Here is a 14719-nt window from a genome sequence, read left to right as displayed (position 1 = left end):
CCATGACTTTTCCAGGCCTGGAAACGACCATTTTAAAATTCCGTGACTTTTCCAGGTTTTCCATGACCGTACGAACCCTGCTTATTGTTGTACAAGTCAACTTTGTTCACAGTGAGATGTTTAAACGGTAAAAAAATCTTTCCGACTCACCGTTTATTTCGGCGTTCTTCCCACTGTCCTTCATGCCGGGCAAACAGTTCTCCAGGTAAACTCCATTGTGATAGCAGCCATCCCCCCGGCTGAGCGGCGGCGGCGGCTCCCAGCACAAACACGGAGTCTGCATGATGCCACAGGGCCTGCTGGACGTGCTGGAGGTCAGACAATCCTCCAGCCACTGGCACAGCATCTGGCACGCCGCCATGCTGGGGTTGCGCTTCCCGACCACCAGGTACTCGGTTTTGAAATCCCCGTCGCCGTCCGAGACGGCCTCCCCCGCCCGAGGAGCTCCCTTCCTCATTTGGAGGAACTGCTTCCCGGCCTCCAGGAAGGCGACGGGGGCGGACGCGTCGCACAGCCTCACCACCTCGTCGAAGCTCTCCATGCCCAGGTAGGTGCGCGTGCTCTCCAGGAACGACTCGTACTGGAAGGTGCGGAGCTGCGACGGCACGCAGCCCCCCGAGGGTTTGGTGACCTTGGCGAAGACGGTGTAGCGCCGCGGATCGGGGTTCTGCAGGGTCCAGGAGCAAGGCACGGCGGGGAACACCGACGGCGACAGGAAGTAGCCAAAAAAGCGGCTCTGGACTAGCGTGGAGCAGGAGTCGGACGCCGGGCCCGAGGGGTCCGCGTGGCAACGGCCCGCCATCAGGAGCAGGAGGGCGGAACACGAGAGCAGCGCCGGCAGCGGCCACCGCGGTTGGCCGGCGCGCCGAGGAGCGACGCTGGTCATGGCGCGCGGACGAGAGGAGGAGGAGGAGGTGTCGGTCGATCGCTGCTTTTCCTCAACTTCCAGCAGCGTCGGGGCAGAGGAAGAGGAGAGGGAGGGGAACGGGGAAGAGGACGCGGCGGGAGGAAGAGGAGGGGGAGGGAGGTCGCTCTCAGAGATCCAGCGATCGGCCCATGGCTGCATCCGTCGAGCCCCGGAGTCGCGGGGAACCTGCGGAACGAAGATAAGACGCCAATTAGTTCAGAGTCAAACAGATTCCATTCATCACGGCAATAAGGAACTAGAACGGGCACTCGGTAGAGCGCATACCTTCGCATATCACAAGATTGGGCATTGAATTGTGAACATTTTGGCATTAGTTGCATGCCAATTGGATAGAAACTGGCCATGCTATGGTAAAAAGAAGATGTTGACCTTTTCATGACCTTGACCTTTGACCCGATCGATCCCAAATCTAATCAGATGGTCCCCAGATAATAACCAGTCATCCCACCAAATTTCATTACATTCAAGAAGATGTTGATATTTTCATGACCTAGACCTTGACCTTTGACCCGATCGATCCCAAAATCTAATCAGATGGTCCCCGGATAATACCAAATCATCCCACCGAATTTCATGCGATTCGGTTTAATACTTTTTGACTTATGCGAATAGCACTCACGCATGCATACAAATACACGGCGATCAAAACATAACTTTCCGCATTTTCAATGCGAAGGTAATCAATCGGTTATAGTTTGCTTTTTTAAACGGAGAACGACTGCAGGTCACGGAGAACAACAACAAGTCGGATGGAAGCAGATGGGAGGGGGGGGGGCGGTGGGTTCGGCCGAGTCTTCAGACGGGTCTTTTTTCCCTGGGAGACAACAGCGTTACTCACATGTCTGCTCCCATATTTCATCCGTCAGCTCATTAATTTATCCAATTATAAGCCTTTTAATTACAAAATGCAACACCTGCAGCCATTCGTTACTCCACTTTTATCCGGGATGACACCCAGACAGCAACGCCATGATGCATTGTCCTTTGAGTTTGGGCTCAAATATGAGCTGATGCTCCGCCCGTAAATATGGTGTGAAAGATTCCTCTTTTATGCAGATTTCTATTTCTATTCTATTACGCGTCTCGCTTACATTACCCTGCTGCTTCCCCTTGAGGAGCGCCACTGTTTTAAGTTGCTATTATCAATGTGTCATTGTCGGAAAGTTACGAGGTGGAAAATAGTTCTAGAACGGGGAAAACGGTACCGTTCAAACACACACTTACCAGTTGGCTCCCAAAGTGAAAATTGCTCGGTTTTTTCAGCCGAATGTGCTGATTGATTTGAAGGGAGTGCCATTAGGGATATTGTCGTGGGTTGTTGAGTTTCTTGTTTGAAAAACAGACGGTGCTCACATCTGTCAGCAGAATGTTTAATGCAGGTTTAGAGGAAGAAAAAGGAAGAGACTGTTATGAGAAGCGGGCATGAATGAAACCTTCACTTATACACCACAGCTAGATGTTTGGAAAGTGATACAAATTAGAGTATTTATATAAAAATATATATATGTTCTTGTTAATTTTGATTCAAAGCTACATGTATCAATCAATAACTCCAAATGACTTGAAAGTAGACTTGAAAGTAGTTTACAGCAGCGCTCTTTGAGCGGCACGATTTTCGACAATTATATATATAATGTTATGAACACAATAACATATATTATATATATAATGTTATGAACACAATAACAGCGTTTAGATGTTCCGCTCTCGTAGCGCTGGAAGCGGAAGTCTTTCAGACGTGACAGTAACTTCATCGGTGAAAGTGACCGAGCTGTGTGAGCCTACGGGTGATGTCATGAACCCAAACACGAGGGCGTTAGATGTTCAGACGTTTGTGGGACGTCCACAACAAGTATAAAGCAGAACTAGTGGTTAGTTATTCCGTGGTGGATGAAGGAGATGATAACGGTCTTTACGGAGACGAGACACGGAGATAAGCCCCGCCCCTGGCGGAGCGTCGCGACGCTTATGGCGTGAACACGGCAAATAGTCGAGCGAGTAAACTCGCGCGTTTTGGGGTGACGTGACAAATCGCATCGCTTTTGGTGTGAACGCACCTTTAGCCTGAAATAATTCAGAGATGTGAATCCTCAAAAAGCCCCACAGCTATGTCAAAGAACCTGGACCCAATATCACTGACGACCAACGGGCTTCTCTTCAGGTCTCATGGCGCCTCAGGCCGCCTCACGGCTCACTCGGTCCTGTTCCACCTCCCGGCTTCACCCCCGCGCCCCACAAAGGCGTCACGGGAAAACCACCTGGACCTCTTTCTGCAGACGGGGCCCCGACAGTAATGAAATGCATAGAGAGCTTCAACAGAGGATAAAGAGACGCTCTTCTTCGACACCTCGGCCTCATTTATCTCCAGCCGCCGCCGCCACCTCCCTCCCCCCCACCTCCCACTACTAACCTGCCGAGAGGGAGTCTGATCACCCAACATGCATCACTCTATCAGAGCTTCCTGTCCGTGTCAAGCGTCCCCTCATTACGAACCCCCCCCCCCTCCCCATCTCCAACCATGTAACACACACTCCCGTCGTCCATCATCGATCTTCATGTTTCCGACGCGAACAGATGGAGAGCAGCTATTAACGCTCTTTGGTATAGAGAGAGGCGAAGAGGACACGGCGGTGCAAGAGGAGAATCGAGCCAGAGCTGCACGGCGGCGTTGTCTCCTGCGTGAAATACGACCCGGAGATTCAACTTGATGTTCCCGGTCAGTTAACCAATCCGGCGCTCCGACTCTCCGCCGTCTCGTGTTGTATGATGGCTTTTAGAAAGGCTGCCAGGAGCACGGGGCTACGGGATCTTACTGTACACGGGTGATTCCAGACTGTTCCATACAGGCGGGCCCCCGCGCATTGCATTCATGTATCCATGTTGTGAAATACATTGCGATGTATCTGAATCCCTACATGTAAGTCCCTAGTATTGGATCCTAGACTTCCCATTGGTCAAGATGGCCGCATGACGGCAGCCTCGATTTTTCGCTCTCTTATGGTATCGATTTTCGGACGTTTTAATTATGTGATGTAAAGTGTCTTTGAGTACCTTGAAAAGCGCTGTATGAATGTAATGCGTTATTATTATTCATACTAATAGCATTTCTTCGAGAGGAGACGAGCCGAGTCGTCCCGCCAACGAGGAGAACAACGATGTGAAGGTGCTCAAATCTGTCAACTGGCCCTTTAAATAATGCGTAGAAACAGTATATGTCTATATGGCCGGTACCTGTGCTGGTGGATACGTCTAATACACACTGAAAGATGCAATTTCAGGACAGAAATGTTAATGGTGGCATGGGAGCGCTGGAGAGCAGATTGTTCAACCGTAAAAACGTTCCTCTCGGTGAGGGTATCGGTTGCACATTTTTAAGAACCAAAAAATAACAAATGCATATATTGTATCAAACAGCGTCGGAAATAAACGAAGGAAAAACTGCCCCTAAGAAATATAAGTTTGCCCCTGATATCACGAGGAAAGGGGCAGAAAATGACCCCATTAATTCCGCTAATAATTCTGATAATTTAATAGCGTTTTGTTTTTGTTCTTTGTTGTGTGTCCTGTATGTACTTCCTGCACTAGGTAGGTACACAAACAAATCAATATATATTATTTTGAATTATAAAAAAACAAAGAAATAAGTTATAATTGTTAATAGTTATAAAAAATAACCACAAAGAAATAAGAGTATAATTGAATATGATTCTCTGATTTGTTTGTTTTTTGTTCAACAAATCTAAGAAAACACTTTGAATCTGTAAAATACTGCCAAATAGTCTTATTATTGCCATTTTTATGACAATTGATCATATGTTGTAAGTCTAAATAAGTATATTTGTTCTTTTTGAACAAAGGTTAAATGTTATTTCACAAGTTTCAAAAAAGTGCCCCCAATTTATTTTTAAATGTCCCTGGATTTCAATCAGTGAAGGCAAACGTTCCCCTAAATAATGTGTACATGTCCTACCCTGATATCAAACTGTAAAGCAGGGAATCTCTGTCTCTATGTCCTTCGCCTCATTTCACCACTTCCAACTTGACGGCTGTATTTGGGGCGTGTCAAAGTTGGTTCCACATGGGCACGCGATGCCAATATGGAGTTTGCATGAACCAAAAACAAAGTCGATGCCGCTCTGTGCAGACTGACTTCATGGAGTCAACGAGCAGTTCTTTACACTCGGCCAGTTACGACTAACCACACGCCCCCCCCCAAATCCCCCGCCACAAAACTGCAAGCAGCAGTACCAGGATCCAAGCAAATGGCCCGTCCCAAACCCTCATGCGCGCCACAAGGCTCCGGTATTAACAACGGATGAAAGGACGAGGAGGAAAGTGGTTCGCCCACGGAGATATCTCACTAAACTCCGCGGCGCTCCTCAGCGTCTCGAGAGCTTTTTTAGCCCACTTGTAGTTATTTTTGTTGTTTCCAGCCAAAAAACTCTCACAATAAAAGCGGGTTCCCGCCAGCAGCGGCAGCTGTTGTCGGTGGGAAAAGAAAAAAAAACTCCGACAAAGCAACAAAGTTCGCGTCTCCTGCTGGTGTCAGACATTTTCTCAGGGGTTGGTGGAGACCAAAGAATAGAGCGAAAATGTATTTGATTACCAACTGGCAAGAGCACATATGGCTCTGTGTGTGCTGTGGTAGACAGTGAAGTCATCAGAATCAACCAAATCCGACCAATCAACTCAATCAGTTGTCTGAGAACATTATTGTGTGTATAATTAATTGATTATTCTATTGATTGTATTTTATCAGTTTATTCCTGATCCGACGTGAGGTCCTCGGACGTATGTGTACAGACTGTAAAGCCCTCTGAGGAGAATTTGTAATATAATACGTCCATTTAACTTGTATAGTGCTTTTTATAAAGGGACTAAAAGACACTTCACATGTTACAGACACAGATACAGGTATTAATTCAGGGTTAAGTGTCTTGCTCAAGGACACATCGACTAGGGCGGGGATTGAACCACCAACCCCCGGATGGGAAGGTGGACCTGCTAGCCACTTCCCACAGTCGCCCCATCGGGCTATATCAAATAAATATATTAAATAAACTGAATAGAATATGTCCAGGTAGTTTTTTTATATACCTGTATATGGAGCTGCCTGTGCACGTTCATATTTAGAGTGAGGAACTTCTCCGCTGTATGGGAATTTGAAGTATTCCGTAGCTTTGTCATAATTCTTTCCTTTTAGCCCGCGGCGGGAACAGCAAAGCAATTAGAAGGAACAAAAGGCGTCGCATTAGCCGAGCAGCCCAGAAGCACGGATCCATGTCAACACGGCCAACAAGGCTGCAGCTCGTGTGAGCGAGTCACAACAATGGCCCCAATCACGGAGCAGCGGCGGGCCCTTCAGACGGAGACGGAGAGGGGGACGGAGACAAAGGACGCGCTGATGAGAAAATGATAGTCACACACGGAGCGTCACTTCTCACATCGGCGGCGGGGGGATTACAGGCTGATTAGCGGAGGAACACGGGCACCCGCTGCCGCGCTCCGCCGTGTTAAACGACAGGGGCGCGACGCCACGGGGCCGCGCAGCGGGAGGACGCTCCCTCTCCTCTGAAGTACAAATTGCATTTTTTTAAAATTGCCCCCTCTGCGTCATCCAAATTCTTTCACAGGGGGGGGGGGGGGGGCATTAGGAAGAGCAGCTGGCGGGGTGGTGATCACGGAGGAGGCCGCTCGGTCCGGGCAGAGGATGCACAGGAAAGAAGGGAGGAGTGGTAGTGGACTTTTTGTTTAACCCTCCTGTTACCTTTAGGGTCAATTTGACCCCATAAAATGTTTAATGTCGGTGTTCATAGGGGGCAATTTGACCCCAGGCTGTTTTTCACTGTCAAACATATACGAAATATCAACTTTTTTATATATTTAAAGGGCTATTTAGGTAGTCAACAAACAAACATAAAGTACCTCACACTTAAACTTGGGAAACAATATTAATTCTAATAATTTTCTGGAGGTTTTAATTGCTGGGGTGAAATTGACCCGAGGGTAAAATATGTTAGCAAATGTGAAGGTAACAGGAGAGGCAGATATAAGATGTGGATGTATTGTACCCGTGTGATGTGATGACTTGGTATTTACTCTGTAGAGTGATGCAGGTGTGTCCACATACAGGTGGACAGGATATGTGTGTGTTTAGCTACGTTTATATGTAGAGCACTGGGTCGGCCAAACGAGGTGACCTCTTTTGATTCATTTTTATAATAATAATAAATAATAATGGATTTTATTTGTAAGGCGCTCTTCATCCAATAATCTCAGAGTGCCACAGAGCCAGTGCATAGTTCAAACTAATTATAATAAAAAAAGGAATATTTGACACGTCATAAAACTCCACTAAAAGTCATAAACGCCTTCCTGAATATATATTACTAATAATATATTAGATTTGTATGTATTTATTTTCCTGTACTGTGTACCAGTGGGTTGGGTGGGTTTGTTGTCTGTTTGTATATGTTAGTAAAAAGATGAAAAACAATGGAAATGTCAGTTAAAGTACATTTTTACTGTGTTATGAACCTCTACTCATTATTTCTTTTTTTAAATACATTTTTTAAAAATAGATATGTTCCAGTGAATTGAATAAACTGCTGTGTCACTTTTAACCCTCTGCTGAATGATCTTTTTTTGCTAACATTGACAATAAAATATATATATATATATATATTCATGTAGTGATTCATTATGAGCCTAATTTACTGCTTCACTGACTGATGAAAACTGAAATAAGAGACAATAATTATTTCTGTAGAAATTGTGCAAGCTATACAGGAAGCTGAGGTGCGTACATGTCCTATTTATACATACACATGTGAGCTGAGGGCTAAAGTGAACTTATTATTTTTGTAAAACTACATTAAAGTAAAACAAATATTTAGCAAAAGAATGATCTTACAATCTAAGAGTATAAAAACACACGTAAAAGCAAACGTGACAAATGAGGTGCAAACTTAAAAAAGGAAAAAGAAGAAACCAAACGAGACACACCCACACACACACACACACTGGTGTACATCAAACGAGTGCAAAAATAAACTGTCAATACATAGTTTTCTAATGTCATCACAATGTAATTGTTTAAGTCTCTTTTGGCTCTTCGACATAGTTTACCAATATGAATTTAATATTACACCAACTAATAAAAAAATTGCATTATAGCAGTACTGATGACAAGTCAACAATATTAATAATGATGGTGTTCCTCGTTAACAGTAAAAAGAACTATTAACTTAAGTTGAGTTAATGGTAAATTGATCATTAATTATGGTTATAATGAAGCGTAAAATGCACACACACACACACACAGACAATCTTTCAGATACAAGTTTCGCAACACAGAGCTCGATGGGAAGCGGGGGAATGTTTAATTGATGAGAGCCGACTCAGAATACAGTAATAAACCGTAAAGGACTGTAAAAAGGAATGAAGCCGTGCACAATTCAAAATGCACATTCTGTTGCAATGCCAACCGCTTCGTCTGTAGAAACAACAGCCCATAGGCTTTACGTACAGGGCTTCCAAGAGCGAGAATTCATACCGGCAACGTGTGGGAGGAATTACCATTAGCAGCAACAACATTCTGCAATGCAACACGTCTTGAAGGAGCTCTAAGCCACCGTAAAACAACACATCCAAATGGCCTCCAACCATCCAGTGATGGTGAACGTGCTGTTTCACAAGCCCCCCCCCCCCCCCCACGCCGGTACAGCAACGCAGCTTTAGGAGTGAATACTTGTCGAGTTTTATAAATGAAACCAAGTTAATTTACAGCAATTGCACTCATCAGCACAACAATACAGCTTATCAGCAGAGTTGTTGTGTCTTGTGTTTCATGTTTTATTTTGAAGTCCCCGCCTCTCGTGTCCTCTGTTTCCCTGCACTTCCTGTCCCTGTGATTGTCTGCCCTGTGCCTGATTGTTTCCACCTGTGTCCAATCACCTGCACCTGTGTCCAATCACCTGGGCCTTCCCTGAGAATGTAAACCCTGCTTGTCGCCTTCCCCAGTGTTGGATTGTGCGTTGCTGACCTGTTATTACCTTCGCATTGAAAATGCGTAAGGTTATGTTTTGATCGCCGTGGATTTATATTTATTTCTTTGTATGCGTGTTACTCACATAACTCAAAAAGTATTAAACTGAATCGCATGAAATTTGGTGGGATGATTGGTTACTATCCGGGGACCATTTGATTCGATTTTAGGATTGATCGGGTCAAAGGTCAAGGTCATGGAAAGGTCAAAATCTTCTTTTTACCATAGGACGGACACTTTTTATCCAATTGGCATGCAACTAACGCCAAAATGTTCATAATTCAATGTCCAATCTTGTGATATGCGAAGGTATGCGCTCTACCGAGTGCCCATTCTAGTTGTGAAAGCGTTAAGAAGATTGTTAAGCAGTTTCTGTGTGGAACGTTGTCGGTGTTCGGGTCCTCTCTCTTTCTCTGGCTACAGCAGTCGTGACAAAGAGTGTTGAGAGCGCCTCCAAAAGATGGCGAGTTTATTTTTTCTCATGATGGCGGAGTCAAAGAGACGCAGCATATCCTGAAGGGGTTTTGACCACTGCTGACACACATTCCCACCAAGAGGACGACCAGTCGAACCAAGATGCAGAGGAGGAATATATCAACTGCAAACGCCTGGCCATGTCTCAATAGATATATAAAGGAAGGCGAATTCTAACATTAAAAAAGTCTCCTTTTCATTTTTAATGATATGTTTTTTGATGGACATAATGGGGATTTTCCTGTTCTGTTATTCTGTTGTACCCTTTTTCTTTTTAGTATTGGTTGTCGATGTGTCTGGCTAAAAATAAAATGGTGGTATGAATGATAACGCTATAGTCTAATAGTTCAATATGGAGGATGATGATTTATGTTCCATTTATTTCTGTGTTTTTCTGTCCTTGTCTGATTGTTCTTATAGTTGGTCGTTTTGCTGTTGTGTCATTTTTATTGATGTGTTGGAGTGTTTTGTTGTCTAGTAGTGTGAAGTATACAACCGGAGGAGTCGCCCCTTGGTGGTCAGTAGAGAGAATGCAGTTTTACCACATGAAGCATAGACTTCTATACAACCAGATAAGTCACCCTCTGGTGGACAGTAGAGAGAAGGCTGCTTTAACAGATGAAGCATTTACTTCTATACAACCAGATGAGTAGTACAAATAATATTAATACAATTGTTCTAGTAGGTTCAATATGGAGGATGATGGTTTGATTAATGTCTGATTGTTCGTATAGTTGGTTGTTATGCTGTTATGTCAATTTTATTCTTTTTTTGTTGTCTAGTAATGTGTAACTTGTAAACACTTTAAATAAAATGATTGAAGAAAAAATGTCTGCTTTATCAATGATGGAATATTCTGTGAATTGGGATGTAAAGTGACAAATAGCCCACTGTGGTCAGAATCCATCTGGATATTAATAACGATGCCTTTTAGACCTCCTTTTATTGGATCACAACATGACAAGTGAAACAAATCGGTGCTGGAGGGATTGCAGACCGTTTGCCGATCACACACACACACACACACATTTTTTGGAGGGGATTGTCCAAAATTGAAGACATCCTGGGAAAGGATTCATACAGAAATGCAGTGTACTCAATGGACACAATTACAGATGTATTTTTAAACCAATGGGCTCCTGTGATTATTTTTCGGTGAGATTACCTAAGTGAGATGGTGCTGGGCTCATTTAGTCGGTTTCTATTTCTCTGGCTTTATTTTTTTTTGCTTCCTTCCACTCGATGTGAATACACATGATTCATGTATTTATCTATAAACATATATATAATGTAGAAGCTTTCACGTGTCTGAAGAAAGCCATTTGCTAATAAGTAGCTGAATGAGACTACGAAACTAGAACACTAGCTCTGTCTTAATTCAGTTGTGTATTTTATTGTACATTGTGTTTTCTTTGTGTCACTATATATGCTGCACTTTGGTCACTTCATCTCCCCTGATTTCATCTCCGCGTGTCATCAGCACTTCCCTTTTCTTTTGTCTGCGAAAAACCTTTTTGAATACGTTTAACGAGCGTGAAGTCACGTGACTTTGGTGTCGTTTCTTTACAGCACAACGTAAGCTTTTTTTTTTTTTTTTTACTTCTACTGAATGTGATCACGCTTCAAAAAAATCATAAAAGCGGGCTTCATCTGTGAAGATTATACCCGCCGAACAAAAGGAGAAACTGATTTATTATCTCCAATTATACGCCGTCAAATGGACATTTCATTTTGCGTGAGGTAACGTGTCGAGGTAACGGAAACGTGCAGGACTCCAGACTGCAATCACAAAATAATATTTGAACTCTAAAACTGCCAATGGGATCGTCGGAAGTGGAGGAGGCCGATGTCCAATGGAAAAGGCTCCATGACAAACCTCGGTTGATGATGATATTACATCCAGAAAAACAACACAGAGGCAGATAAGAAGACTGCAAACATGGAAACAAAGCAGGTTTCAAAACGCTGATTTGTAACTAATGAATCGGAGAGAGCGTGTGCTCAGCAGATTTCATTAAAACCTCGACATTAGGTTGCCGTTTTGGTCCTGAAGGTGGAATCAAAATGGAAAGGATTCATCCTCCCAGGGGAGCAAAACCTGTGTTCAATAGATGAGGCATATGCCCAATAGATTGAAATTGGTCGTGCGTTTGGCCCCGACGGAGGGGCCACGCAAACCATGACGGGTCCCTGGAGACGTCCTTCCGTGAACCTGCGTTGGACGGACAGAGACACTGACGGAAGCGCCGCCCGGCTGCTAGTGAGCATCAGTCAAAGCCCACAGTGAGAGGGGGGGGGCAGACAGCGAACAGACGTCGGCATTGTTTACGGCATCGTAACACTAGAGCCACTAAAGCACCATGAGGGTAATTGAACATGTCTATTATTAGGTTTAGTGTGTGTACGCGCTGCTCGGCCCTCCAGTGTGACATGAATACAGACACAGAGGCGCAGGAAGTTACGACTTATAGGGCCGCAACCAACCGCCGTGCTGATGGTTGAACCATCTGGTAGTTATTACAGCAATACGTTGGGATCGAATTTCTATTTTTTTTTTAGCTTGATCCTTGTTGACATTATGAAAAGTGGACTATAAACACAGTTTATCATTATTATTATTTTTTTTTTTTTATTTGATCAGATTGAAAGGATTTACTTTAGATTAATGGCATGAAATATTCCAGGAAAAAATAAAAAATGTTATGCGATAGGCTGTTTCTACAGAAATGCATATCTAGGTTGGACCATGTTGACTTCCTGTCAGCTGATGTCATCAACATACACTGCAGCTGGGACAGATTTTGAATGTTAAGTTTCCAGTTATTAATTTTAACGTATTTCTTAAATCAGCTCTCGGGCTGATTTGTGTCTGTTTTGACCAACGCAGGAATAAAGATTCATTTGAATACCAACTGACTCGTCGGTTTCTCTCCACTTTGGGATGGAGCAGCGGAGCATTTGGCTTTATTCAAGGTAAGGTTTAGAATTACTTCTCTGTTGATCTATCACAAAATGGAAAGAAAACCGACGGCAGGTTTTCCGTCTGTTAGTTTAGAATGAATTAGAACTTGTAATCATGGTTTTGAATTTCCTCAGCTGTAGTTGAAACTAGCGATCGAGACAATAAACTCACGTTTACAATGTTTACTGAGGGAATAAATCGAGAGAGAAGTAGTCATTCTCTATATACTTCTATACAACCAGATGCTCTGGTGGTCATTAGAGAGAATGCAGCATTAACACACAAAGCATATACTTCTATACAACAAGATGAGTCACCCCCTGGTGGTCAGTAGAGAGAATGTTGCTTTAACACATGAAGCATAGACTTCTAATCAACCATAGGAGTCGCCCCCTGGTGGACGGTAGAGATAATGTTGCTTTAACTGATGAAGCATTTACTTCTATACAACCATATGAGTCGCCCCCTGGTGGTCAGTAGAGAGAATGTTGCTTTAACTGATGAAGCATGTACTTCTATACAACCATAAGAGATGCCCCCTGGTGGTCAGTAGAGAGAATGTTGTTTTAACACATAAAGCATTTACTTCTATACAACCATAAGAGATGCCCCCTGGTGGTCAGTAGAGATAATGTTGTTTTCACACTTAAAGCATGTACTTCTATACAATCAGAGGAGTCTCCCCCTGGTGGCTGAGTAGAGAGAATGCTGCTTTAACACATGAAGCATATACTTCTATACAACCAAATGAGTCGCCCCCTGGTGGTCAGTAGAGAGAATGTTGCTTTAACTGATGAAGCATGTACTTCTATACAACCAGAGGAGTCACCCCCTGGTGGTCAGTAGAGAGAATGCTGCTTTGACACATGAAGCATATACTTCTATACAACCAGAGGACAGACTGAAGTTGAAGGCATTTCAGCCTTAACGGGCTGTGACTTCTCCGAGGCAGAAGTCGCTGCCCGCCCCAGAGCAAAGGGGACGGTGTCATTTCCTGTAATCCATCACGAGTTACAGCAGCCACCCCATTGGCCGGCTCGCTGCCCTCATAGAGACGACAGCCACGGCGCATCGCAACAGACCCAACTAATCGATGATCAAATTCCCGCCCAACTGCTTTTTAGAATCACTTTTAATCAATTAGTCGCCGCAGCCCGACGAGCATTCCACACACAAGCAGGCGGCAGCTGCGTGTGAGTGGATCCGGGGTTTAATACAGCCGTAATTGGCTTTCACCGAGACGAGAGTTTATGATTATGTGTGATTTCTGATTACACTCTCGCCACATATGGAGCAAACAGCACAAGTGGTTTTACAAACACATTAATGGGCTGATGATGACAAACTGTCGCTTCTCCGTCTCGTGGCTGCGGTCACAGCGGCGCTCAGCCCGCCGCCGGAAGAAAGAAAGCAAAGCAAGATTAGAGTCGTGATCCGTGTGTGTGTGTGTGTGTGTGTGTGTGTTATCTCTCCCTCCTAATGCCCATATCTCGCAGTAGGGATGTTACTGATGGCAATGTGGCAAACCGTTTTTTTTGTTCTCCCCCCCACTCGCGCCATAAGTCTCTGTATAATGGCCACTTTGTTCAAAGACGTAATCGTATTAATATGAAAGGCGATTGCTCCGGATAGCAAATCAAATCAAAGTCAGATCCCATTCAGATGAAAATGAGCTAATCGGAAAAGATATGCGTTTGCACAAAAGCGAAGGGGATTAAAAACTGAAAAAAGGGGGATATCATACGCAACTGGCTGCTTTCAAATGTCATTCCGGCTCTGTTTACCGCCCGACTGCAGACAACACGAGACACGCACACCCCTTGACAAGTCGACACAACACGCCTTCAGTGAGCTCGCATCAGTCGGTTTTCAGTATTCCTTTCGCCCAACTCCAAACATATGCATCTGCAAAAAAGCTTTTTGAATAATGCGTTGCAATTGATTCGTACTCGAGCTCTACACGGATCTGTTTGTCTACCCAGCCTGCTCCCAGTTCACATTACCCATAATATTCACCCTGCCACAGCACACAGTGGACATCCAGTGCCAGTTATCATCAAGGACGTATTGGTGTCTATTGGAATCACCTTTGAAGTGCGTTTCATCCGGCTGTGTGAGGGTTACGTACCTACAGGTGACAGGGTTCACTCCCAGAATGCTTGGATGAGCATGAAAAGGATGTGAAATCATACACTGTAGTCCAGATCGTGTTCTCCATCGATATCATCTCAATGCTAAATATGGGATGTATACACTACCGTTCAAAAGTTTGGGGTCATCCAGACAATTTTGTGTCTTCCATGAAAAC

General features: G+C 44.2%; 1 protein-coding gene across 6 annotated transcripts in view; it reads right to left on the bottom strand.

Annotated features, from left to right (window-relative positions):
- adgrb1a (adhesion G protein-coupled receptor B1a) overlaps positions 1-14719 on the bottom strand; it is a 164242-nt gene that overhangs the window by 116141 nt on the left and 33382 nt on the right. For all 6 annotated transcript variants that reach the window (XM_056434458.1, XM_056434456.1, XM_056434457.1 and 3 more), the window contains exon 2: positions 151-1093. In XM_056434458.1, the coding sequence (XP_056290433.1) occupies positions 151-1066 (916 nt within the window). In that variant the 5' untranslated portion in view covers positions 1067-1093. The remainder of the gene's footprint in view (positions 1-150; positions 1094-14719) is intronic.

Source organism: Pseudoliparis swirei, chromosome 16 (assembly GCF_029220125.1).
Source record: "Pseudoliparis swirei isolate HS2019 ecotype Mariana Trench chromosome 16, NWPU_hadal_v1, whole genome shotgun sequence".
Lineage (NCBI taxonomy): Eukaryota > Metazoa > Chordata > Actinopteri > Perciformes > Liparidae > Pseudoliparis > Pseudoliparis swirei.
This window is presented reverse-complemented; position numbering and strand designations above follow the sequence as displayed.